The following is a 27682-nucleotide window of genomic DNA, read 5'->3' as shown; positions in this document are numbered from 1 at the left end:
AGGGACGTGGCGGGGCTTAGCTGGGACCGCGCCCGTGCAGTTTTCCTTGCCCTGGGGAGAGTGCAAACTGGGTAGCTGATTTTAGTTCTCCTGTTGCAAATGTGTAGTAACTCCAGCCAAGAAGAAGGTCGATTATAGTCTGTAAAGTCATGTTTGTCTAGAGATCGTAGGTATTATTCTTTCCTGCACTGCTTATTGCAAACAGATGACTAACAGAAAAGTGATGGAGTAGAAAAAAAATGCAGTGAGTAATGATGAACTTTCACATGCTTTGTAAAACTTTTTACTTCCTTTGGGAAATGCTTGCATTCTGCTGCCCTGCACCACAACTCTTTACAGCACTCTGTTTTGTTTTCCTGATGGCTTTAGGGCAGTGTGGCAGCACGCAAAAAAAATCATCTGTCTCGATATACAAATTCAAATGCCCATCCCATCAGCAAGTGTTGCTGTATTTCTTAGTGCCCGACCCTGGAGTGGTATTCAAGCAGCTGGGTTCAGCCTTAGGAACTGTGTATAGCAGGAGGGGAAGGGTCAGATGTCAAACAGCCTCTGAGTAAAATGCAGGAGCTTAGGGAGCCCATACTGCATCTCCAGACAGACTGACTCTCTGGTCAGTGGCTATTACATTCCCTTCTTTACAGTGGCAACCTTCGCAGGAGAGCACGCAGTACTTCCCCGTCATCCCTGTCTGCTGCCTAGCTGCTCGCTCCCTCCCCACACCCAGCCCAGCCTGCAGGCTGGTGGGGCAGCCTTACCTCAGGAGAGGCTGAACCCCTCCGGTCACAGTAACTGGCCTGTGATCCCCCACACTCCAGGCAGGTGTGGAAACTTTAACTGATGTTATTGCCTGGGACACAGAAGCTGCGCTTCCTTTCTGGTGCATTAAAAAGAAAAAAGCTTGTGGAAGTTCCAAGGTTACGTGATAACTGAATGGCAGTTTTGGGTATCATAATGCTGGATTGGGGCACCTAACTTCCATCTGAGTCCCACTTTACCTTTTGAAGCCTGTTTTGTATCTGGCCCTACTGGTCTCTAAAAGATTCATTTATTTCCAAATGACACTATTACTTATATTCTAAAGGGCTAATTCAAAGACAGGGGAAGAAATTGGTTAGCTCTTCAACTAGAAAGCCTCAACGGCCTTTAATCGGTTGACAAAAGCACACTCACAGAGATGTGGGAGGCAGCAACAATTGTTTCTGGGATGCAGCTCATGTGTGCTGAAATCTCACAGCAAAGCGACCGTCTGTGTGGTTGTTCAGCCATCAGAGGAGAAAAAGCAGGCTGAAGAGGCTGGGAAGGAGATACACCGCTTCCCTTTTCTTCCCGTATTGGTTTCAAATTTGTGTTTTTTTATTGTATCTATTTCTAACTTGTGCTCACAGTCTGATTTGAAAACTTACTAAAACTCTGCATATATATACAAAACTTTTTTAAACAAAAGGAGCGTATGCAACACACATATCTTCAATAGCAGAAAGTTGCTGCACCTTCTGAGACTGACATGGATATATGACATGAACAGCATAGGGAATCCTGAAAGCATACATTACCTGAACAACTTATAGGTAGGTCCCCAAGTGGTAAATGCAAAAGCTGTATAGACTAGATTCTTTCCCAGAGGACAGATAATAGAGAATGAAATTTTTCAAAGCGTCTAACTGATAGACACAAAAGCTCCATTTTCCACATGATTTAGGACTCCAGGTCGTATTTTCAGAGATGCTTTGGTGCCAAAAGGTTTAGACAATCCTCGAACAGGACTTTCAAAAGTTGGGATCTCAGGTTGCGAGTTGTGAGTGGTTTTGCACAGGTCCTGGGGTACCTACCTGAGACAATGATGGGCGCAGAGGTATCTTTGATATCTGGCCCTCCAATCCCACCAATTTTCTGTGTTTAAATAATAATTTTTTAAAATATGAAATCAGTTCCATGCTTTTGAAAAAGCCCATCAATGGAAAGCAAGACTTTGTAAGGGCTACAAAGTATCTGCTCTCCTTTAGCAGATACAGTTAAGGATTATGCTTTGGTGCTGAACATCCTAAGTGTGATCACTACTAATAATTTCTGGTGTTGCTTATTACCTATACCCATAGCCTTCTAGGCATTTTTATTATTTCTGTTTTATTAGAAACAGTGTTTGAACTCCAGACCACCAAAAGCAGAAATACTATGGTGTACCTGGTTATTGTATTGCTATTTCAGGAATAAGATGGTCCTGCCGTTGTGTGATTCCCCATTTCCTCCTTTGTTTTGGCAGTACCTGTTGCTTGCAGCAAGTCGTGGAACTGAAAACCCAGGAAAAAAAAAAAAAGATCAGTCAGTTTAACAGGTTGATCCGACTCATTGTATCACCTTAGATTGAGCAGCAGTGAAAATGCAAGGTGGGAGGGGAAAAGGTCTGTGCCCTTTGAAGGAAGTGTGGTCCTGGATCGCTTAGGCATACTGTGAAACCACCGAGTCAGACAATGGCTGCTTAAACTCTGAATATAGAAGAAACCTCAAGGCTGGGTATTGCATGGACCTCCTGTGCGCCCGCCACGGGCACAAGGCCGTCCATAAATAGCTAATTCTGGGAGAGCAGGCTGCTGGCCCACCCCTAACACAGATAACTGTATAATTTACACAGATTCAGTGCCTCAACAAACCATGAGCTTGTCCAATTACAGAGATCCGCAAAATCATCTTTGGCATTCTGGATATGGTACTTAGACAGCTTTAGGTATGGTTGGCTTCGCCACTGCACATGCTGGGTGGAGCTGGGAAGAGCGAGCACGTAATTAGAAGGCAAAACCCAGTGATGGCCGCTGCAATTCTTGCTGTTTCTGGCTCTTATGGAATATTGTCTCTAATTGCATCTTGTATGGGCATAAAAGCATTTATCCGAGATACATGATGCTGTGAGGAAATTAAAGGCTTAGAAAATACAGCTTTTAAACTGAACCTTGGGACCTGGTGCGTTGTATGCAGTCACAAGCTATCTAAAGGCGTCCTTGGGTGCACCGTGGCTCTTTGTTCCTGCCACCCTGAATTGTGAGATTAAAAACCAAGCTAAACATTTCAGACTTTGGAAAGCAACCAGACACATTTTTAGGTCTTGCTCCTGGCTAAAAATATAATTCTCGAAGCAGTAATGCCACACAGTACTAATAAAGGCCTAATACTGTACATAGGCCTGAACGCAAGCCCAGCACCTTAACCGACTTACTTTACTTGATTAACTTTGTGATTAAGAAATCCTGTCATGAAACCGCTGTTGTGTTACAGTTGCCCAAGTAACAAAACTCCGTATCAGTTTGGTGCATAAAATGGTTACTTAGGCAGTAAAAGCTGAATATACAAAAAGTTAATCTGAAAGAAGGCCTCAGATTATATTAATGAACAAAATATATGCGAAATAGATGCACTGAACAAACAGCCTGCTGGAAACTACCTCAGATTATTGAAGGAAGCGATGAGGAGACGGGGCTGTTTGAGACACAGAAATGGCGCCAGCTCCAGGAGAAGGGACAGCAGCTGTGCCTGGAGCCTCGCGTCCTCCCCGGCACCATCGGGCTCTGGTCCTGGGAGATGCCCTCTGCTTCAGAGATCCTGAGGGAGCTTAGACTAGATTCAGCCAGACTGACGGACCAAGATGGTGTTTCTTTTCCGAAACCTGGAGTGAAAGACTTATGTTTCTTCTGCTACCTTTTCATGCCTCATTTCCCCTTCCTCAGGCTTTATTCTCACTTCTTTCTCTCTCCCGACTACTACTTGTAAAGAAACCGGGATTGTTAGCCAAAACAATGTTTTTGCTAGCTTTGAATCTGTAATCAGGATGGTGAACAGCATTATCCTTTATTGCCTGACACCAGCTTAAATTTGCCCTGTAGGCGGGAGAACTGTGTGCTGTTCTTAATGTCATTGCAGGATCAAAAGTAGGAATAAATTTATCCTCAGTAAAGAATAACCAGTGACTGTGCTGGTTTTAGCTGGGATAGTGTTAAAATTTCTTCATAGTAGCTTGTCTGGGGCTATGTTTTGGGTTGGTGCTGGAAACAGTGTTGATAACACAGGGATGTTTTTGTTATTGCTGAGCAGTGCTTACACAGAGCCAAGGCCTTTTCTGCTTCTCACCCCACCCCACCAGCGAGCAGGCTGGGGGTGCACAAGGAGCTGGGAGGGGGCACAGCAGGGACTGGTGACCCCAACTGACCCAAGGGATAGGATAGCCCACGCCATACGATATCACGCTCAGAAATAAAACTGGTGGGGGTGGAGGTTGGCAGGGGCTGCCGTCGCTCAGGGACTGGCTGGGCATCGGTCAGTTGCTGGTAAGCAATTGTTTTCTTTTGCATCACTTGGTCTTCTTGTTTGTTGTTTTTTGGTTTTTTTTTTGTTATTTTAAAAAAATTATTAAACTGTGTTTATATTAATGCCCTCGTTTTCTCAATTTTACTCTTCAGATTCTCCCCCCCCCCCCCATCCCACTGCGGGGGGAGCGAGCTGGGGCCTGTGTGGGACTTCGTGGCCAGCCAGCTTTAAACCACCACACGGACCCACGCAGGGAATATTACTGTACCCCACTTTCTTTCCCCTCTTCTCTCACGAAAGATCAACTACCACAAAAGACGCAGACAGGCAAAAAGGACAAACCCGTTGCTGTATCTAAACGAAGAAATCAAAGGGGTTGCTTTTACCAAATGCCACTAAAGGAGCAAACGCTCGAGAGATAATCAATAGCCACATTTTGGATGTTTTCCCAGTTCCTCTTCGGTCATTTCTCTCTACGTAGCGGAAAAGCAAAGGGTTTAATGCAGATTTTACAGAGGAAAGGACCTTCTCCCCGGCGAACCAGCCGCCCCCCGTCGGGCGCGGTTCCCGCCCGGGGCGGCCGACGGGCGGGAAACCCGCCCGTCGGCCGCCCCGGGCGGGAACCGCGCCCCACCGGGGGTGGCCCGCGGTTTCCCCTCCCTCCTCCGGTCCCCCCCCCTCTCCCCGCTCCGCCTCTGCGGACAGTGCGCATGTATGGGGCGGCCACCCAGCCCCTGACTCACCCCCTCTTCTCCCATCCGTTCCTCCGGAGGTATTTCCCCGCCGCGGGCGAGGAGGGAGAGAAAAGGCGGCCGCCATGAATCGCTTGGGGAAGAAAGGGAATGAGACCCTTATCGAGATGGCTCTGTCTGCGGATGGTAGGAGACGACGGGGATGGCGCGGCGCGGGGCGGGGGGGGGGGATCGGTGCTTTGTTCCGCCTCCCCCCTGTGAGGGGGGTGCTGCGGGGACGGGCGCGGCCGCGGCTTCCTGCCCGGCGGTGGCTCGGGGCCCGTGGAAGCGTCGCGGGTGGGAGGCAGAGCCGGAGGGCGGCCGGGGGTCCCGGTCCGCCCCGGGCCTCTGCAGGCGGGGGTCTGGGGGATGGGGCTGGTCCCGGAGGACTCCTGCCGCCTCCCGAGTCGGTCTTTCATCCTCCGGCTTCCACTCAAAACAGCAAGGACGTTTGCATGAGCCCGAGCGCGGTTTCATTAAGTCTTCATTAACCCTAAATAAACCTTGAACAGAACGGTTCCTGCATCAGCACGCTGCTCTGAACCAATACTAGACATAGCCCTTAATTTTTATTTTCAAACACACTTCAAACGCAAAGCTTGCCTTGGCCTAACAGCAAACTTTCAGCCTTTCGCGAAGCACCAGCTGGGTTCAAGGTTGCGGTGAGCCTTCAGGCCCAGGTGAGCTGCAGGCGGAGCTCTCCCAGAGGGGCTGCGCTGGCCGTGAGGAGCGGGGTCAGCGCAGACCCCGTCACCCCGCATCGGAGGGTGGGAGCAGCCCCCCGCTCCCGCCCCGGTGCCCGGGGCCTCGGCACCAGCTGCAGCGCGGCCGGTGGGTTCGTGTTGGGGCCTTGCTTTTTTGCAATAGCCAGGTTACAGTTTCCAATTGGTGTCAGCGTGTAATGTAATTACTTATACTAAATGTGGTAATAGTATGATTTCGTAAAATAACATGATGCAAATGCTAAGTGTGTATTTATCAGTACCTCACCTGGCAACATGAATCAACAGTCAGATGTGAGACAGTACGTTGATATTTTCAGACGCATTCTAAGATATTTAAAACCAAAAGAAAAATGCTGACCTAGAAAAATTTCTTCATGCTTTGCCATCAGTCCTAGAAGTGAAGATCTTCAAGCAGGAAAGAACCACTAAGAGCTTCTGGGTTGGCTGCTTGGGTTGTATGTTTTCCCTCACAGCTTGACTACACTCTTTCTTTCAGAAAAACATATAATGCCATTTTAAACACCTCAAGCACTAGTGTAAAATCATGATTTTCGAAATATTTGACAGTCTTGTTTCAGAGAGATAATGGCTATGAAAATTATCCAAAAGAAGCTGCTTACAGTGACAGCAAGGAGCGGTGTCCAGCTGCGGCGAGGCAGGTGTCCGCAGCAAGCGTCAGACAAACGTTTGCCCTCTCTGTGGAGGCCCGGTGGAGCTGGCAGGCTTGCTCGGGAACCGGAGCAGATGGGTGTTACAGCCTCTTGGCCAGCAATGCATTTCCAAAGTCTTGTGGGGAGGCCTGAGTCATTGCCCGTCCCGCTGCCTGTGAGCAATGAAAAGTGCTTAGGACTGAGCTGCTCTAACCAGTGGTTGTTCTTGAGACTAAAAAATATTTACAAAAATACGCAATAACCATTTAGGGAATGATGTTGGAAGCCAGGTTTGTAACTTAATTCTGCAGCATTCAGTTTTCCCATGAGCGTTTTGTGGGTTTTTTTGTACTCATAAACATCAAATATAAGGAGATTTGAGGGGTTTCAGTGAATGAGGATGATTTAGTAGGATTTACCATACAGTAGCACATAACTGTCCGTACAAAATCCTACACCACTTCAATTCTTTTTTTTTATTCGAACACTTTTCTGAAACAGAAACAAATTGAATTTGGGGTAAAGTGAGTAGACTTCTTAAAGTTTATGTTAATTTGTTGTCCAAAAAATCTCTCGGGGATAAAAAAAATAAAATCTTCTTTAAATTATTGTTTAGAAAAGTTAACAGTATGTATTTATTGCCGTTGGGACTTTTCATAGATCTAAACATCTGCTTTGTGCTTTTAAGGAACAGATAGCCTCTTAAGGAGGCTCCAGGCTATAGATGTCTGACGTGCACAAGCAGGGTCTGTGGGAGTCAATAGGAACAAGGCAGAAGAAAAAGCATCTGCTACTCATTTTCCTTAAATATCTGCTTATATTTGGATAGTACATGTATATTTAATTCTGGTTTACTACTGCATTTCATCAAACTTGAATGCTGAGGAACAGGTTGTGGGGGTGAAAAACTACTTACCAGCAGCAGAAAGTTTAGCTTGCAGAGCCTGTGTTTAGAGACTGTGTGCCAAAAGCCACCTTGAAGGAGGCTTTCTGGCTTCCTGTTGAATTACACCCATGTGAGGTAATAACTTCCATTTTCGTGTGCGTGATTTTGCTTTCTGTTGGAAGATGTGTGGCATTTATCTCAAATATTAAAAACTAAGAAAAGTGAACTTGCAAAAGCAGAATGCAGATATCAGAGGAAGAAGACCACAGTATGTTGTTAGGAATATTTCTTTATGTCCATGCTATCTTTCAGCATTTTTTTTCCCAGCATGAAATGTCAGTGCTACAGTAGCTGTGTTGTGGGATATATCCCCAAGACTGTGGATCTTCTGGAAACTCTGAATTGGCTCCATGACGCGATTTGAAATATGCTGCCTTTATATGTCTGGTTCCTTTTTCAAAACTTCCAGGAGTCTGGTTTGAACTCAAAATGCTCTAAGACTGATCTAAGTTCAAACACTTTCTTGGGTTGGTTGTCACCTTGCTCGTGTTCCTTCTGAGAAAGGCAGCAAAACATCGGGAAAAGCCAATGGCGTGACTTGCAAATGGCGCTTGTGGCAGTGTGTCGGTTTCTCAGAATGCTTCAGCATTCAGGGCCAAATACTGCTGTCGTTTAATAGAATGATACTTCATTTATTTAATCGGAATTATTATGATTCATACTTGTAAAGTACAGGCCTCTGTTCAAAACTACATCTGTCTCTATTTGCTGGAGCAATGTATGTAGTTATTTCTGATCTATTTGTGGAAACGCTGAATGGGATATCATGTTCCCACAGGGCCAAAGCAGAGGGTTTGTTAATGTGAAAGCTTTTTTTAAAGATTATTACTGGGTAATAAAATAAAAGCTCCGAGAATTTAGACACAGTTCAGAATATAAAAGGCAGGAGAGAAAATACTCCCTTAGACCAACCAACGGGTAGTTCCTGAGTGGAATTTCTTTACTGGCTGCGATGCGTCACTGCGGGGGCACAGTGTAAATGCAGGTTGGTTGTCGGAAGGTAAACCTCCTTTTAACGGAAAACTCTGGTTTGTAGTAGGAAAGCCTGCTTTTGGGAACTGATCCCAACAACTTGCATAATATCGCCTTATATATTTTTTTTTGTGTACATGCTGTGGTTCTTTTAATGAGAAAATGAAAATGTCAAGCCCATTCCACCACAGCTGTTAAATATGGATTTTATCCAGAGATTGTGTCAGTTTAAAAAAAAAAAAATAATTGCTCTTGGACTGGTGACTGAGATGTATAGCACTTTTCTTTTAGATGAGGACCCTGCATATGAGGTTAAAGTCACTTTTATACCCTCTCTCTGCAGCCTGGTGAGTGGCAAAGCAGAGCAGCTCCAGAGGAGGGATTAAGCGTCTCTCGCATGCCTTCTTAACCCAGTGGCAATTATGTGGGAAGTTTAGGCCATGCTTCAGAGAGCTGGGAAATACAGCTGAATTCCCTCAGGTAAAGAACTGAGTGACTGTGCTGCCCATTGCAGGTAAATGTAGTTTAGCCTCTATTTAAAAAAGGGGTCTGCAGGTTCACCTTTTTGCTGAGAAAATGGAAGAAAATGCTCTTCAGCTTTTTCTCCCTTGGACGGGTTCCTGGAGGAAGGGCTTGGTTCCAGCTGGGGGCAGAGGTTCTGGGCTGGGAATGCCAAATAAATGCTAAGGAAGCAACTGAAACCCAACTGCAATGTGAGGCAGAGAGATGTTCTCTCCGTGTTTCCTTCCCAGGCAGTTTCCAGCTAAGGTACTGTCTGGTGTGGTGTCCCATTCTGAGGTGTTTATAGGACTAATGGAAAGGCAGGTTTCCAGTGCATAGGGGTTTGACTATCTTTTTTTTTTTTTTTTTTTAAATAAAAATTTCACTTTGGATCTGACTAAAATTCAAAATTTTGAAAGTATAACTACAGCTGGAAAATTTCTAGTCTTTGCTGCTGGTCAATGAAATTGTGCCCTAAGTATGGTGTCACACCCTGGAAGTTTTTTTTAGGTAATTCTTCTCAACTTACAAACAAAATTCAAAGTTACTTTGCTTTTCAAGCTTTTATTTAACAGGTGCATTAGCAGCACGTGTAGAGAACTGAAAGCTGTGTTGAAATGTGAGTTTTTGCATTCTGGAAAAGTCTCTACAGAAATGAGATAACTGTATCATGAAATGGAAGGGCACTTTAACATTTATGTACAAATGATTAATAATTACTATGATGCAAGGAAAAACTAGGATAAGATATAAGGGAATTACTGAAAATGTGCTTTTAAAATTATGCTGAGAACTGTTGGCAGATATTTTGTAAAAAAACCAACCAACCAAACAACAAAAACAGCAAACCAAACCCCATTGTCTTCATATTTAGTATCTGTAAACTAATTAATGAGTTTTATATACACGTGGAGAAGTACAATCACGTAATATAAACGTGTAATTAAGAAGCTATAGGTGATGTAAAAATGTGGTGAGAGTTGCTGTGTCAGATGTTAAGCGGCAAGGTAATAATGCAGTGAACTTTTCCGCTAGTTTTTTATTGGTTTCTGGGGGTTGACCTGAAGGGCAGTGTAGTTGCCAGGTTGTGCCTCATTATCTAGCAGTAATTTCATTATATTTGGTAGTAGCTTTTCACACGCGCACGTGTATAAGTGCAGGAAGGGGAAGGAAGATCCTTGCGTCGTGTTGCTAGGGGTAGTTCTTGCAATTATAACACAGTTATGGAAGGATTCTGGGGTGTCAGCTATCTGCAGGAAGCTGAATAATATGTCAGAAATTATTTATAGATTAAACATTGTGTGGGGGAGGAGTTGATTCTAGGTTGGGACTTCGTTACTTGGATTATACTAGAGAGACGTGTGTTTTTCTTTGAAGGGCCTCTTGCAAGAACCTACAGCTGTTAAACCTACGGCGTTCATTGCTTTAGTCCGCTGCGTGCCAAGAAGAGGCGTGCTAGCAGGCTGCTTGGCTGCTGACGATAAAAAGGCGCAGCATAAGGCAGGACGCCTGAACCCGTGCTGGAAACTTCATGTCTTGTGCAACTGTGCTGACATGCGTTGTAAGCACTAATTACCTCTCTTAATGTAACGTAATACAATTCTTAACTCGCCTATCTGCTAGGCTAAGGGATGTAACGTGAAAATCTGTGTGTCAGTGTAGTTCTCCAGAACAGCTGAGAGAACACCTTAATTCCATACCTGCAATACTCGTATTGCAGTAATCCAATAAAGGCTTCTGAATCTATTTCTGTGTACTCAGAATACGTCCACGTGTAAATTTAGATCACTCTCTTCACACCGCATCAAGGCAGAACTAGCATGTATTCTCACACATTGTAGGCCTGCCTCCAGTCTCTTTAGCCCGTTTTCATCATTGATTTCTGCTAATGCAGGGTTTCTGCTTTAGTTGTATCTGGTGCCCAAGAAATGAGGAGAGAAATTGTTTTAGGTCCTGTTTGCACAGTTGTAATCTGGAATTTTCATTAGATCCTGTAGATTAAAGGGTTATGGGATTAATGACTTTTTTTTTTGCATTTGTAGTACAGTAGTCTGTTACAGATCTGGCCATTAAGAATCAATTAAGAATAGACCAACATTTGATGTTACTTGTGTTAAAAGACTTCATTCTAGGCTTCAAATCAGACTTTTTTTCCAGCGCACATGGGTCACTCATTTACACACAACAGTATGATATAAGCACCTCATTATTTCATCTTGTTGGTTTGTCTGGATCTTTTGGTCCAGTCAGAGCCATTCTCCTCTGGTTCTCAGTGAGGACCAGTAGAGGTAGTGAAGTTCCAAACGCTGTTTTTTAGGAAGTGAGAGTATCTTTGGGTGAAGTGCAGTCTTATAACTGGAAATCCCAAGTGATCCCCTTGTCTTCCTTAGCAGGTTCCCAAGGGTAAATGTGAAATTTGAGGCCTTTGGCAAGATAGCAGAACCCCAGCGAGCCATGTGGGTAGGGCTCGTGATGCAGATGGCTGGCCTTTAATTTTCTGTGCTAGCTCTAAATTAGAAAGGGCCTTGTGGTTTGTTATTCAAAGAGGTTTTCTTAACTATCAGGTAGGAAATCAGAGAGCCTATGTTTGCACAACTTCAAGTGTGCTAGAAATATACCATGCTAAGGAGTAATGACTAGCAGACGTGGTTTTGAGGCCATTGGCAAGTTGGATGCCTTTGGGTACTTCGGTCCTGTTAATCGACTGGTGCTTACATAAATGACTGTAAGTGATGGGAGCCATGGTCCATTGCCCTGCTCATTTTCTTGATTGATAGGAACTGTTTCTCTTTGGGGTCAGTATATGACTGCAGAGTTATTCTGTCATCTTTAAAGTAATTTGGACAGAAAATGTTATGTCTTGCAAACTCATACTTCAGAAAAAAAAATAATTGGGATTTGTTTATAGAAAGTCTTTCTATACCGGTATATTTTTATGTTGTTTAATATGAGAAAATGCAGTACTTGTCCTGGTGAACACAGTAGCAGAATTCTCAGTGACATATTTCATTGGAAGCATAACCAAAATAGCATTGAACTAGGTAGAGCATGAGGACCAGAAGGAACAAAAAATAGCAGATGAACTTGGCCATCTGAAGTTAAGTGTCCAGGTAGCATGAAACTGAGGAATACTGCCAGAGGATAGTAAATTTGAGGTGCAGTTTTTTATATATTGCTTTTCACTTTCTTAATAAACGTACAAGTCTCACGTTCCTAGTTTACGCTGAACTTATCCCCACCCTTTTCACTGTTTCCCTATCTGTAGTTCCCTGTTCACGTATCGCTTTTCTTTTACAGTATCTATAGAAGATCTCTCATACGAAGATGGGAATGTGCTGTGTGTCCGTGGAATCAACAGTAGGTTGGGCCCTCCGCTGCCCCTCCGCTACTGTTGAAAACTTGTGTATTGCAAATGAGGAAAGATAGCAGAGACTGTGTTGCTTCAGGGTTACATCGGTGATTCCAGTGGAAGTTGGAGAAATGCATTAATGAATAATGCTATAAGATTTTAAGTGTGCCTCTGGGAACACTGGGAAAGCAGGTCTATGCCTAACACTTTTTGAAGTCCTTGTGACTCCCTCGGGCTGTGATGAAAAGCAATACCACCGCTCCCCTTTCTTCATTCCTTTTCTTGAAGGAGATGTGAGTGCACCTAGCACTTTCTTATATGTGCAAGGCCATTGCCTGAGCTGTTTGTCTGCCTCTGCAGTCAGATAGTGCTGATGACATCTGGCCCTGCGCATATAAATAGTCTAAGTGCAAACAAGCACAGCCGTAGTGCTTCAGGAGTTGTCGAGACTTCTGCAGTCTGGTATTTTACCACTCTGCTCTTCTGAGGTTTATTTGCCGTTCTATTTCCCTTACTAACATGCATCTAAATGCTACACAATTTAAAAATACCTGACTTTATCCGGCTCTCTCTGGTCTGGGCTTTCTTTTTTTAATTGCATTTCAACCTATTAATCAATTTACGTGTGTCATTCTGCAAAATGATGATACCTAAAAGGTATAAGTGCTAACTTCAGTGCTCACAGATGCTTTAAGTCTTGTCTATGCTGGTACATACAATACGGTAATGGTTATTGCCTTAACCGCGTTAAAATGCCGTGCAAGTTCTGTGTTGCAACACTATGCTTGTGGTTTTTTTGCTAAAAACAGATTTACACAACTTTTTTTTTTCTTTTTTTTTTAACCCAGCGCCTTTTAATCAAAAGGGATTGGTTTTATGGTTCTTTAAAAGGAAGGCAGCTGAGGGTAAACTTCAGTTCTGATTTAAAGTACCCTTTTACTATACTAGAGATTAGAACTGTGGACTTCATGTCTTTTCCAAATACTAAATGAGATTTTCTTATTGTTAGGAACAGATTTCTCTTCTGTATATTTATGCCTATATAAAACACTGTTATTTTTTCTTTTGCTTTCTGTGTTGATAAATACCTGTTCTCTGGAATCGCTTGTTCGATAATAAAACACATGCTGAAAATTAAGATGTCCGTGAAGTAGACTATGCTTGAATGCAATCTTTTTTTTTTTTTTTTTTTTTAAAAGGGAATCATAAATTTCTTTTAAAATGTTCCCAATAAATTTTCTTGGATTTACTGAGAATTAATGTTTTCATTGTTAAGGAATAGTTTTAAATTTTTAGGAGCAGCTCTGAGTATGCATAAACCACCACTTCAAGCATAATTTTGAGATGGAATCTTTGGTTCGGCAGTGCAGTTATTACTCTTTAGATGATGCCAGGTGAAGGAATAACACTTATTTTACTTGCTCAGGAGCCAGCATACTGGGTGGGTCCTCAGTTCCCCTAGGCAACTCAGTTGTCCAGCTCTGGGAGGGTATGGTCAATATGTGCATAAATTTAGTTAAGAAGTCATTTTAAAGCCATGTTTTTCTTAGATACGGAAGCACAACAGCTTACTTGGAACGAGTGACCTTATTCTGGAGAGGTCTTTGTTCAGTATGCATTTTTGTTAGTGACTCAGTGTTGAATCAGACTCCTTATCAAAGATGGAAATCGGTCCACGTAGATCCCACTACAGCAGGAATTCCATGGTGACCTTTTGGGAGCAAAGGACACAGTACCATAAATAGTGCATTGATTTAGTATAAATAATAATGTTTTAAATTGAATTCTCTTTTCTGTCAGGCAGGCCAAGTTATTGAATAATGGCAGGGTTTTATTAAGATGGTAACTTCAAGATATCCAGGAATAAAATTTTCTTTCATTGCTTGGTGAGAATGAATATTAAGAAGTTTCTATGTAATGCAAAGTAGCTACCTCATAACAACTGCAATGTAAACTTTTTTTTTTTTTTATTTTACCCAGACCATCAAAAATTTGCTCTAGGGATATGTGCGTGTGTAAACTGATCTGCCGAAGGCATGAGACATATGCAGGACAGTATGACAGGTCTGAAAGTTGTTTTTACCTACTTGGTTTTGTTGACTGAAAGGGATGCTGTTACTATGTCTAAGAAAATTGTGGAAACAAATGGAAGCAGTATTTTGGAAACAATGTTGAAAGTAATAGCAGTACCGGTAGTTATACTGTCTTACTGCTGCTAAACAATGAACAGTTTGTCAGCACCTGCCTGAGAATCCTGGCTCCAACTTTGCCTTTGGAATAGCTCTGTCAGAGGTCTTAGGTGTGAAAGTGCAGATGATGTCCTAGTTTTAGTAGCAAAATGAAAATTTTGATCCCTAAAACTGTCTATTCAGCTGCCACTGGGCTTTAGAAGCACCTAATATGTTAACATTTTTACTGGTAGAAAGACACCTATCAAGAGCAGGTGAATCAGGGTGATAGAAGTCGAGAGAAGGGAGAACTGAAATGCCTTCTCTTGCTCGGTTTTCTGACGCAGAGTTGCTCTGAACTGTGCCAGACTGCAGCATCTACACACCAGCTGCTCTGTGCCCCGCTGTACCTTGAGTGCAGCAGCATCGACCAAGCTTTTTTTCCTTCCCATCTCCCAGCAGACCACAGCTTACCTAAGGATGCTGAAGTGACATAGATCATCATCTTCCAGGGAAATTGCTGTTGGGTACTGTTAAAGATGCTAGAGCATCCCAGGCTGTGCCTGTGCTAGTAATTAAAAAAGCCAAGAATTTTTCATTGGCCTAGAGGGCAAGTAGCACAGTCCAGCCACATCCATACAGCTAAACTCCCTTCTTCCCCAAGCAGGGCAGACTTCTCCAAAGACCAGATCTTGGCGTGTGGTGTCCTCCAGGGTGTGTTTCTGCTCTGTCGGGGAGAGTGCTAGAAGCCAAAAGCCATTCCACAAAGTGCACTAATAATTAAGTTGAGTGAGCAGTCCTGTGGCCCGCATCCTGGACCTTTTATTTTCCTAGTTGAGGCACAGCTGTTGTGACCAGGACGTGGCCTGTGAGGGGCTGCACTTCTGGAGAACGTGCAGCTCGTTTTTGGTGCGGAGGGATGCATCGCTAGTCCTGTGGCATCATTGAGCCGTGCTGCTTACCTTGCCCCAGCTGTCAGAAAATAGGAGGCTACAGGAGACCTTGATTTATAACAGCATCCTTACTTTTTTGCGACAGCGCTGAATACACTTATTTGTGTTTTATGAGGTTTTATAAATGAAATTAAACAGCACTTGTCAAAATAAACAGAATTTATTTTCAGCTGCTTGTTTTCTTGCAGGTGACTTTAATTTTTAATTTTATAAAGCCTGTGTTACCATCGTAGTCATCAAAGAGAATTTTCCACTTTGTGTCATACTGTCGTATAAAGGGTAAATAGGTCATGCATGCAGTCTCCCATCCATTTGTCTGATTTTAAGTACGTGACGGCCAGTCGTCCTTGAATAGCTTACGTGCCAATTCTGTAAACTGCAGCTACAGTAGCATCTTTGAAAAACTGTGAGCATGTTGGCATCTAGACCGCTAAGGGTTTTTGTGTTTCATCATGGAATGAATAGGAAGGTTTTTAAGGATGACTTTTTGGTTCCTGAAATACTAACCATATTAAACCACTTCTTTTAACCAGTAGATACAGACGTGGAATTTAATTCCTTTTATTTTTTCCGAAAATGTCAGTTTTGCAATGTAGAAAAGAAAGGCACTGTGAACAAAGTTAAACTATTGTAGAATGACTAATCATTTCATTACACGAGGGCCATTTTCCATGCTTGTTACAGGAATCATAAGATTGCACTAATAAAAGTACCTTCTTTTTGAGGGGGTAAACTATTTATATTTTAAGAGGCGAAATCAATCTTGATTATGTTCTCCAGTCTTCAGTTCTGAATGTTGATTTCTGTGAGCTGTTTTGAATTACTGTTGGTCTGATCATCTGGGTCTGTAATTGAAATAGAAACGGTCTGTAATTCTTAGGAGCAGCGTACCGAAAGTTTATACGTAGGTCGCCCTGCGGTAGGGCGTAGTCTGGGACAGCATATGTTAATACTGCAAAATTATAGGCCATGTGAAGCTCACTTATTTCCAATAATGTACAAACTCCTAAGGCACGCATGTTTAAGGAGTTACAAATAGCTGTGTGCAGAACTATAGGGCTGTTGGAGACAACGGTTACATTGAGAAAGAGGTATTTCTTTCAGATGGGATAGGTGCATGCCCATGAAAGGCCAATGATTTGGATAAATATTAAAATTATATATGTTTGAAACAATTTTAATGGGTTCTGATAGTCATAGTGTGGTTCTGGGACTAATTTTGAACAAAAAATTTGCAAGGAGTGACTGCAATTTGTACAAATGTATTTTATTTTGTCTTGAAGGGCCACTTATGTTTAGTAGGTGTCCTCATTCGTTCTCCTTGGTGTGCTGGCATTTCTAGATCTCTTTACATACAGTAGAGCGTGAAGTGTCGCAGAACAAGGCCGTTCCCTTAAATATGATGGTTTTATCAGAATATTATTGTTTTACTCCATCTTTAGATACGAAGTTGTAATTTCTTGAAGAATTTGAAAGGCGTTTTCTTGGCTAGCAGAAACTATTATTGGCCCCCCTGGTGCTGATACGGGAAAGTGGCATCCTGGTTTGTGTTGCTGAATAAGGTGCCTGGACAAGAAGGTGAATGTTGGCGTTTCAAGCAGAACCTGCTCCGTGCTTCTGTCTTGGCCGCAGCCTCTTGTTTCCAGGGCTTGCTCTTTTGTTTGGATATGGTGGCCGTAGTGTAAAGGGTAGAGGAGAATTATTAAATGGGTTCATGCTAAAAGTGGATTTTACTTCTGGTTCTTACTGAAGTGTTTTTTCCTTTTAAAGATGACATTGCGATTCTCACCAAGTTCAAGCCATTGCGGTCAGAAGGTATTGTACTAACCGGCGTTACGCCTTCCTCCCTTTTGTGTGTGTCCTCTGTCCTTTTTTTTTTTTTTTTTTTTGCCTGCTGAGAGCCTCTTGGAAATCAGACTTAAGTTTATGTGAGTCATCGATATCACATATGAGCCGAGTTTTTTTGCAATGTGATTTACAAGGCAATTTTTAGCTCTCTGTGGGCAGCTCTCTTGGTTAAGAACTAATTGGGCATCTCCATTCCTGGTGCTTGTTGCAGTTCTGGGTTGCGGCTCCTTTATACCTTCCTACATGACTTGGACATGCATTCCTTACACCCCTTGGGAACCTGTTTATGTGTTTTTCAAGGAGTGAGCATATTAAGTATGTTGTACTTCTCAGTTAATACATGTTTTGCATTCTCTTTTCTCCTTCTTGCGTGCTGCACTAGGGTTATTCAGTTTTATTCCCCTGGATCAGAGACACCAAGAGGATTTCCTTTCACAAGTTCCATAAGTAACCAGCTATGGTACTGGGAGAGCATTTAAAATATAGAATTCTGAATCCTGCTTGTCCCTGAGGTAAAACTTTCACAACTACAGAAAGGGTAATCCAGAAAAAACAAACAGCAAGGCTGCTGCTGTAGGCCGTGGGATCAGTTCAAGTCCTCTCAGCAGCACAGGCAAATTGAGCGTTACTGCTCCAGGGACAAGGCCGGGCTGCTCCTGCCATGGAGGGCTGTGGGACCAAATGCTTGGGCTTTCTGCTCCTGGGCTCGCTACCTGCAGCCAAAGCTGCCGCAGCCGCCTGCTGCCCCGGGCTGCAGGCAGAGCAGGCAGCAGAGCGTGGTGGTGATGATCCCTTTCTTCAATCAGGCAGCGGTCCGCTGTCCTGGGCAGCTGCCACGTTTGCGTGTGCTTAGAGCCAGCCCTGTATGAAGGTAGACCCTCTGCTTAGGAGTATTCTTGCAAAAGCAGTGCCTCAAGGAAGTTAATCTGAATATTTTGCTAGTTGTTTTTTTTTTTTTTGAGTCAAGACTTCTGTGTTCTTATTATAATATTCTCCCATTTTGTGCCATTTGTTTCTCATACATGTTGAACGCTTGTGCTGTGTTGGGAGGTGAAGTGAATTCAGTTCTATGCTGAAGCTGTTCCTGTAAACCTTTTCTGTGTTTGGTGGTCTGTCTTACAGTGTAGTCCCTGTAGCATTTATGATATATTTGGGTAGGCAGAATGATCCCAAATTATTTACTTCCACGCTAGCTTTTTAGTGGTGGCTTAACACTGGTCTCCCAACTTGTATCAGCATATGCAAACATCCTTCTACAGGTGCATGAATAAAACTTCGGTGTTCAGATTATATCAACTAATACAGATTTTGCAGGCATAGTTTGCTTTAGCAAAATAGCATGCAACAACTTTGAACGTCTTAGCATTCAGAAACTTCATTATATGTTATATACCATTGAATACTATTGCCCAGTTTCTCATCACATCATATGTGCAGTTACAAATTACAGAGACCATTTTCTGTAAGTCAGCTTAGGCACAGCTTGAGAGCATTTTGTTTCCTCTATTTTTTTTTCTTTTGTCTAAGTAGTTTATTACAAATTTTAGGAAAAACAGTTTATATCCTGCCTGGATGCAATTTTGACATCAAATATTTGCAGGTTACAAAAAAAAAAAAAAAAAAAAGTAGGTTGGTTTTATTGGTAGGAGTAATCTAGCCATAGCTGTCTGACAGTAGTCGAGTCTAAGCTGTGCTAGTCAGTCTGTCCAGTCTAAGCTATACCCATCAATGCTCCCTTGCTGTTTGATGAAGAAAGGAGTATGATGAATCCTTTTTTTTTTTTTTTTTTGGAAGAAAAAGGCAACTTTAGTAGATGCCTGCTCTAGGTTGTGATGAGCTGTTTTCAAAACTGCTTATCCTTTTCCATTGGTGGTGGAGTTATTTAGATGCCTGATTTAGAAGACTGGACCGTCTGTCTAATCAGCAGAGAGATGGTTGTTTACAAAAACTTTTTGGAGCAGGAGCCTAGCTTCTGGGCTCTGAATTGCTCTCCAGAGGGAATTGTTGACAGAGCAGGTTCAGCGCCACAAACCCAGCAAATGTCTCAGTATCGCTCAGGGGTCTGAAGATATTCAGTGTGATTTTTCCCTATAATGTTAACATTTAAGTAACAGCGTCCTTGGTGGACTGACTATATTTGTGGGTAAGTTATGTTGGAGTTCAGTACTGTTGTTAAAGTGAAGGTGGTTTTTAGTTTTTTTTTTTTCTTTTTGAACAACAAGTAGCGTGGTAATTTAAGTTGATAATACTATTCTTGATCCTGTCGTCATATCTCCATTATGTGGGCAATCTTGAGGTTATGCACCATTAATCCCTTAGCAACAAAAAATTAATTCAATTTCTAGCAAGCAACCCCAGAGATAATTGAACTTTCATAACTGAGGCAGCAGAACTCCAGTTGTGAGACTCTCATAGACAGTCACCTATCAGACATTTGAGAGAGGAAAGAGTTTTATCTTATCAAATAGGTGATGCTGACAGATTTTTGTTTGTCACATTTAAAAATGTGTTTCTGTGACTGCAAGGTAGTACAGACTGAGTATATTGTGTCTCGCAGTGTTTTTTTCCCTTCAAAGAGCCATTCTTGAAGATTTTATGTAGCTGAGTGTTATTTTCCATCTTTTGCTTTTGCTTGTTCATAGTTCCATGCCTTCAAGGTTCACTTCATTTTCAGATACAATCATATTTTAAAATAAGAAATGTATTTATGTGAATCTTTCTTTCAATGTTCCTTAGGGGAAGAATGCAATGGACCTTTGTGTGAAACTATTTCAACTTCAGGATCAGAAATCCCAAGCAGCTCTGAGGTAAGCTCCAGTACAGACGGCGTTAACACACTGCTGGTAGGAAGAAAGAAGAACAGTTGCTGTGAAAGAGAGAATTAGTTTTAAAAATAATATTTCTTTTAGATTGTCTTATACCTTCTTTTTCATCCAGGTAAAAATTTTCTTCCTCTAGTGTTCTGAAGGAGCAAAACCGTGAAAGCAACGCTGATACTCATTGAGTCTTATAAGAGGCTTCGAAGTGTTAGCGCTACAACACAGTAGTGGTAGTAGAAAACGGTATGGGCTTAACAGTGTTTCTAGTATCAGTCTTGAAATGAGAGTCACACGATCATTTAATGTTTTGGCAATTGGAAAAACATAATGCTTCTGCGCAAACCCAACACTTTTTTTTTTATGCTGCATATTATATTGCTGGCTTGATAGGGAAATCACGGCACTCTTGCATTTCTCTGCTCTAGGAACTTTTTGACAGTGCGGCAAGATTTATGAGAAAGCAAATGAAGATTTGAGTTGTAAGAATACCTCTTCCTTGCAACGTGTGCAATCCAAATAGCATCGTCAGCTATTAATTTTTTTCACAGTACCTCATTGCTTAATATGTACAGTACACAATAGCTTAAATAGGATAAGAAACAGATTAAAAAAGAATATTGAAAGTATGAATTCTTGAAATCGGTATTTTATTTTAATATCTATGTCTGATTTCTTTATTATGGTTATTATATGCTTAGAGGAAGACAGGAAGAGTTTTAGATAGGAAAACAAATAGTTGCTCAGTCAAAGTGGAGTCTCGTACTCGCCAGGAGCACTCATCAGAAATGATGTCTGTTGAATTAAGTGTTGGAAAATTGGTGTTGTTCTGCGGAACATGTAAAACATGTCCTCACCTACCTCTAAGAGGCAACTTTGGAGATGGTCCTGTGAAGGCAGAACTCAGAAGTGCTTCCTAGATTACACAGATCTTTATCTTGGTAGCGCATGCAACCATATCACCGAAATGTTTTCATAAATCTGCCATTCCATCTTAAAAATTGTTAGTATGTTCACCCTGCTACTTTCTCAGTCTGTTGTAGGAGTTGTAGTAATCTTTTTCTCCAGGAAAATTTTCAGTGAACAGCCGTATGGAATACTTCACTGAACACGATTTCAAATTACAGCGTATGAATCATCATACCATAATAAGCATTAGAGTCTGAAGCCGATGCTGAGCTCCTTTTGAGTGTCTCTGAGTAGACGGAGATGACCTATTTCACCAAAGCCTGAAAGAATTCACTTGATGACTTAGGACGTAGGAAAAGGCAGGAAACATGGGAGAAAGGGTGGAATGCATGAGTCATATACGTAAAGGCACGGGACATCATTATTTTTTCTTATAATTTGTTCTTAAACATCACAAAGATTGTCATATTAGCACTGTTAGTCTGTAGTTGAATTGATGACTCGGGTTTTTTGTTTTGTTGTTTTCCTCTCTCCCTCTGAGAAGAGACGGCTGATTTGGCTTTAGATAGTTTGTTTCTCCAGATCAGCTGGTTGCCTGATGTTCGCTTACATTTAAGTTACTACTTTTCTGTGCTTTGCATTATCCTAGCTCATGTCCCCTAATACAGTCTCATTTATCTGATTTTTGCTTTCTATGCATTAGCCACACATGAAGTTACAGAGTTACTCTTAATTTTGCCCAGTTCCACACTCTTACCAGCCAGAACAAGCTTAGCTCTTTATGATTAATGTCCTAGATATTCAGGTTAAGTCTATCCTTAAAGTTTTTCCATGAATTCATTCCAACAGTAAGATAGTCCTGATTTTTTTTTTTTTTCGTACAACGCTAATCCTTTATCTTCATGTGTTGTCACACCTTTGGTTTTCTTCTCTGTAAACTGGAAGAATTTCTGTTCCCTCAGTTCTTCAGTAGGCTGCCTTTTGTCATCCTTGATGCATTCCCATAGGAATTGAGCAGGGTCGTCTGTCCTGGCGTGAAAGACAAGCCATGGTTTCTCCTCTTTTCACCAAGACCCTTTTGAGCTCAGGTCAACATACATTGTTCTTGTTTTGACAGATAGCACATTTCTCTATAATTTTACTCTGCTGATAGTTGGTAACTTTCTTGTTGCTTAACCATGTACTTAACTTTGTTCCTGCAATTGTAAAATATGAATGCTTGGAAGTCTTAAAACAATTTAAGTCAGGTAATTTTAAATAAGAAATGAAATTCATTCATAAAAAGACCATTGGGAAAGAGTTAAATGAATTTACATTCAGGTCACAACTTCATTATGCTTGGGCTGTTTTTTCCTTTGGAAGAGAAGGAATGTAGCACACAATGACAGTATGCTTCTGCTCAGCAGTAGGGAGAAAAAGCTATGGCCTTATTGTTGATTTAGCAACAGAGGAGGGGAAAAAAAGAAATCTAGATTCAAATATGGAGAGCAGAAAACATTACCTATCCGTAATCCAGTGGCATTTTTTTTCTTTTGTAATCCGTAAAGGAATACGTGATTTCTACATAAGGAATGATGCAAGTAAAACAAAAATGAAGGTGAAACATTGTAGTGAAGTGTGCCAACATGTACAAAAGTCAGAAGAAGTCCAGGACTCAAAAAGCAATTGAGTCTCCCATCAATGGCGCATTTGGTCCTTCCTCCTGATTTTGCATTTGTGCTCTAATCCACTGCTTGTTCCCTACTTTTACCCTGTTTTTTTCTTTTATCTCTTCTTGTTGAGTCGCCTTATTTTTTTTCTTTTTAATCTCCCGCAAAGACAAAAGAAACAGGATCGCTTGGAGTTCAACAGCTTTTCATATTACAAGCCTTCTAGTACGCATCATTTCTAGATGCTTTGTCATGCAGGGAGGCAAGGAGGTGGTTTCAGCACGGTGCATCTCTGTTCAGTGATTATCATTGGTTGCTCAAGTTGCAAAGTAAATGAGGATGAGGCCCACTGACAAAACAGAGTTCCTATTCTTAAGAGGGAAGAAGGTCAGTTAAATAATTCAAGATTGGAAGAAAGGTTAAAAAATGGAATTTATATTAAATTTCCTGATAGTAAAATCTTAGGTCATTCAAGTGGGGTAATTGTAAAATTAGTACAGATTTTATGGAAGATTGAATCACTAACTAGTTTGTTGTTTATCAACATCTGTAAGAGGTGCATACCGAGGACTGTTTGTTTGTCTGCTATTCCAATTAAGTAGTACAAAGTCACTTAAAATGTTTGCTTCGTATGCATGTGGACCCTGAGTTTCTCACCCTCATAAAAGGCAGGTGCTTGCACTACTCTCTGAATAAAGCTGCAGGATTGTAGCCTATTCTAGTTGTGAGAAGATAGGAATTAATTTTGCACAGTTAGATATGAAGTTTTCACCTTTCCTGTTAATTTCACACCAGTGAAATGCTCACTAAAAATTTCTGTTCATCAGGATTTTCCATATGGTAATTTGATCATGAGAAAATCTGAGAACAAGCACTCTTTATTTAAACCAGGTTGGCAGAAGTAAATTGGCAGAGCTCCATCAAATGTATTAAAGCAATGCATTTTACCAAAATTAGGGGTATGACACCTAGATTTTTTTTTTTTTTTGAGAGCAGCAGGTACTGCAGGTGTTGCAAATTAATTGATTTTTTTTTTTCTGAAGAAACACCGTCGTAATGTACATTACTTTTCATGCTTGTTCATTTTTCAATTCAGACCAGTGGGTTTTCAAGTAGAGAGAAACATAAAATACCATTATTACTATTGTGAAGACAGACCAAATCAGTTTCAAAATCTGGAAGGAAATACAAAAAGGCTTCTTTCAAGTGTAGCTACAAAACACAAGGAGTATTTTGGGGAGAGAGAGAGAGGGCATTAAAGACTTACGAGAGTGGATTCCAAAGTACAAAGGACCAACCCAACACTGCTGCCACCACTGCCAACCTTCTTTATTCTTGGTTTTCATCTCAACAAAGGTGGACGGTTTGAGCGTTTCTGAAAGCGCTGGTTGGTTCTTGTTTCGAGGGTCATGTGTTATCAAGTTTGGAGCCCCTTTGTGTTGTACAGAGACTTTGGCATATAATGAAAAAGTGGAGTCTCTCTACAAGAGTCCTTACATTTTAAATGTGCAGGAAAAGGTATGTTGACTATCACCGGTTTTACAATACTTGCCCCCATGACTTGAGCTAATTGATTTCAGGCAGTTGTATTGAGAGCAGGGTGAGTTCCCTAGTTTAACAGGAAAGCATTTCACAAAACGCATGGGAATGTACAAAGGATTTTTAGCAGCTGGACTCTGCCAGCTGTGCGTCTTCCTCCCCCAGTTTACTGTTTCACTAAATGTATTAGAAGTTTATGTTGGAGTGAAGCAGTGTGGGCAGCATATGAGGGCAGTGGGTGGCTAAAACCCATATTTACATCTCATCGTGGAGGAGGTGGGAGGCTGTGGGTGGGAGGAGCACAGGGCGGAGAGGTGGAAGGAAAGCAGATGGAAGGGCGCCAGCTTGGACGGGGGCAAGTGTGCAATGGAGAGGTCAGGAGCCGTAGGGCAGCAGTGAAAAGCAAGGCTGCACTCTTATTGATGCAAATTCGTACAGTACTTTCCATGGCAAATATTTTCAGTGTATAATTGAAGAAAAACTTTCTGCTTAACTGTCTCAGCCCTTACTTCTCTACAACTAGTGTCATTTTTCCAGTAGCATCAGTGACACGAGGATTAGACTTCTAAACCCAGTTCAGACTATCTTAGGGCAAGAGCACAGTGCAGCCGCTTATATTTGCACTGTTTCTCATGTGGATTCCTTGCCAAAAAACAGATCGATCTTTTTGTGTTGATATGACTGAATTCAGAAAAGGACATTTGTATCTTATTTAGGTAAGCAAATGCTCAGACATAGTATCATTAAGAAGGAATGTAAAGATGTACGTATGTATTACTTGCAATATAAATAGGAACAAAAATAGCGTGTTTGTTTCACAAAATTATAGGAATGGACCTGTGTGGTTTCTCTGTAGTAAAATTGTAATAAAAGTGAAAAATACTCATTTCTAATTTCAAAAATCATAGACAGTACTTTATGCAAATTGGATTTTGGGAAATACACTTTTTGAAATATTACGACCGTAAACAAATAAATGATGATACAATAACAAAATTAAGTTAGTATTCTGCTTCTGTTGAAAGTTAATTTAATTCCATAGAGAACGGTCATATTTTCATAATGCGCTCGCACTATTCAGTTGCACTGTTTAAACCTGTCTGTGATTTGTTTTCAGATGCAAAAGAACAATGCGAGAAATTATTGACTACCAGAATTAGATATTGCAAAACAGCTTAGGTATTGCAGACCATCGTTCATTCCAATAGCGAAGCCAGATCTCAAAATCCCTTGCTCATGCAGTCACACAGTTGTGGGCCAGTACCCCAGGGAGCTTACGGACACGTCTTTGTAGGGTAGCTGCGCTCTGCAGGGTCCTCTGCTGTTGGTATTCCTGTCATCCCTGTGTGCAGCCTGGCCAGGGGACGTTGCAGCACCCTCCAGGCCCGCATACAGGAAAATAATGAGCACCCAGGTCTTGTACAATTAAAATCAGGGTAGGGCCTCCCCAGACGTGGATCAGAACGGGAAGCTGAAAAGCCCTCGCTACTCTCATTAGGCATAACAACTGCAATTACTGATACCAATTTGCCCTGTCTGCATCATGAGATTAATGATTTGTCTCCTCACATTTATTTTCCTTCAGTTCACATGGTGTAATTTCAGTTCGTATGGAAAAAATAGCCAAGTAAGGGGTGTCACGTTTGTTCTGAATGCGAGTGCGGCCGTCTGTGCTATGTACATTTTCTCTCTTTGATATTAAAATAACAAAAAGTACTGTTAGAAGCTGTTCTTTATCAGCTTGTAAATGGAAATCTGTGCCAAGTTGTTTAGACTTTATTTTTTATAATGGAAATGCTGAAGAGTACTGTATGGCTTTTATGAAAAGTTACTCTTATTAATATTTAAAAATCAGTATGGGCCATGTAAAAGTCAGTGGTGTAGGCTAGAGACCCAGCTCATCTGAGGAAGTAGAGGTTTGTTTAAACTTTGACTATCTAGACTGAAAATCCAACTATCGCTCAGAATAGCTTTTCAGCAACTTAAACCAGAAGCTACACTGTTTCTTCTGAAATAGCCTTTTATTTTAAAGCATCCTTTGCATCATTGCTAACAACATTATGTTTTTCCCGTGGTGCCACTGGCAGGGCCTAAACAGCACTGAGACTACTTTACTCATCCCTGAACATCAAGTGGTAAGCAGTAAGCGATATTCATGCTTCCTTGCATGAATTTGTGTGGCGTCTTCTACTACCGTATGCCAAAAAGTCCTTCACCAGAAAATTTTCCAGTTTCAAGGAAGCCATCCTTCCAAAAAGAATTGTTTTGCTAGCGTATAAAAATGAATGTGTTTTTTGAGTTTATTCCTAGTGATGGCTCAAATGATAAAGTCAAGCAAATCGAAAGGACAATGCACAAAATTGAACAGTATTGGTGGAGTAAACTGGAAAGTTTGCTTTTTTATCATTGTTTTGGTTTGATGGGCTATAGGATACATTCTGACTATGGTGTTATTAACAAATGTGGGATTCCTTTTCGTCATAATAATCTGGAGGGCTCTCTGAGTCAGCATGATACTTTAAAATGTTCTAAAGAGCAAGAAACAAACACTGACACCATTTGAAATGTGTTGCCTTTTTTTTCTTATTGTAGTAAGTAATAAGGAAAGGCTCAAAATATCCTCTTATTGAAATTCACAGACAAGATAATTGTATTAATTGTCAAATATATCAGAAAACCTAAAATAACCATTATTCTTTTATGGAGAAAAAAAATGATGAAAACTCATTTAAGCTAACGGAAGAAGTACATGCTGAGGTGTATTAAAACTGTCTGCTTGCTTACATTGGGCTCTGGTGTCTTACATTAACACATACGCTCTCTTAGCATATTTTTTATTTTTCTTTGTTCTGTTCTCGTTTAATGTGTTCTTTTATCCAGAGAGGCTTTTTCTGTGCATTTAAATTTTAGTGCAAACATCTGGGTGTCTTAAGCAGCTTTGAAATGCATGTTTTCAAGCTTTCAGATTTTAACGTGGTTCAGAATTGAAACGCAGGTGTGGTAAACGTGCAAAAAGTAGCTTGCAGGTTTTAGCTACAAGAAATACGTGGGGTTTTGTGTTTCTTTGAATGGGAAAGGTTATAGTTTTGTATGCAACTTTGTAGCCTGCATGAAACATAACTGGAAATTGGTGTGGCGTTAAGAGTGCTGTTATACACTTCTTTGAAGTGGGTAAGCACTTCAGTTGCAGGGATTCCTCCAAGGAAGAATATTGAAGAGAACTTCATGCAAAGGGGATCTCTGGTATAATGGGAACTGCGTTTACTATGCATAAACCTGGAATTTGCCTTTTTGATTTTCAGTAGAGTGCCTGTGTATTTTCATGTGTTGTGGAAATGCATTTCCAGGAGCTTTGTGCTTTTGGAAATAAATTCTATCAAACGGTTATATTTAGCACAGGGGTGCTTTAATCAGCATGTTTCTCCTATAGCTGTAAGCATGTTTAATTCTGTGAAAAGGGGGATATATAAATATTCTGTGTGAACTGGGCATCTAAGTGAGGGTGATAATTTTGTTTTTAAGCCATTGAATGTTTCCTACTCTTGCAGTTGTGGAGGCTTTTCTCGTATTTTGATTCGGCTTTCAAACCCTTATATTTTTGCCCATTTCTGTGTTCTGCAAATTTTTCTGCAG

At 41.3% G+C, this 27682-nt stretch overlaps 1 protein-coding gene across 1 annotated transcript in view; it reads left to right on the top strand.

Moving 5' to 3' along the window:
* Positions 1–5003: 5003 nt before the first annotated feature.
* The window catches only part of ANO5 (anoctamin 5), a gene marked incomplete at its 5' end in the record, with an annotated part of 61207 nt that continues 38528 nt past the window's right edge, over positions 5004–27682 (top strand). The window contains 4 exon segments of the mRNA XM_082318430.1: positions 5004–5057; positions 5060–5171; positions 17059–17103; positions 19873–19943. Coding sequence (XP_082174556.1) covers positions 5004–5057; positions 5060–5171; positions 17059–17103; positions 19873–19943 — 282 coding nt within the window.

This window comes from Platalea leucorodia (assembly GCF_965183815.1).
Source record: "Platalea leucorodia genome assembly, chromosome: 7".
In the NCBI taxonomy this organism is placed as follows: Eukaryota; Metazoa; Chordata; class Aves; order Pelecaniformes; family Threskiornithidae; genus Platalea; species Platalea leucorodia.
Note: the sequence above shows the minus strand (reverse complement) of the source record. Positions and strands in the feature narration are given on the sequence as shown.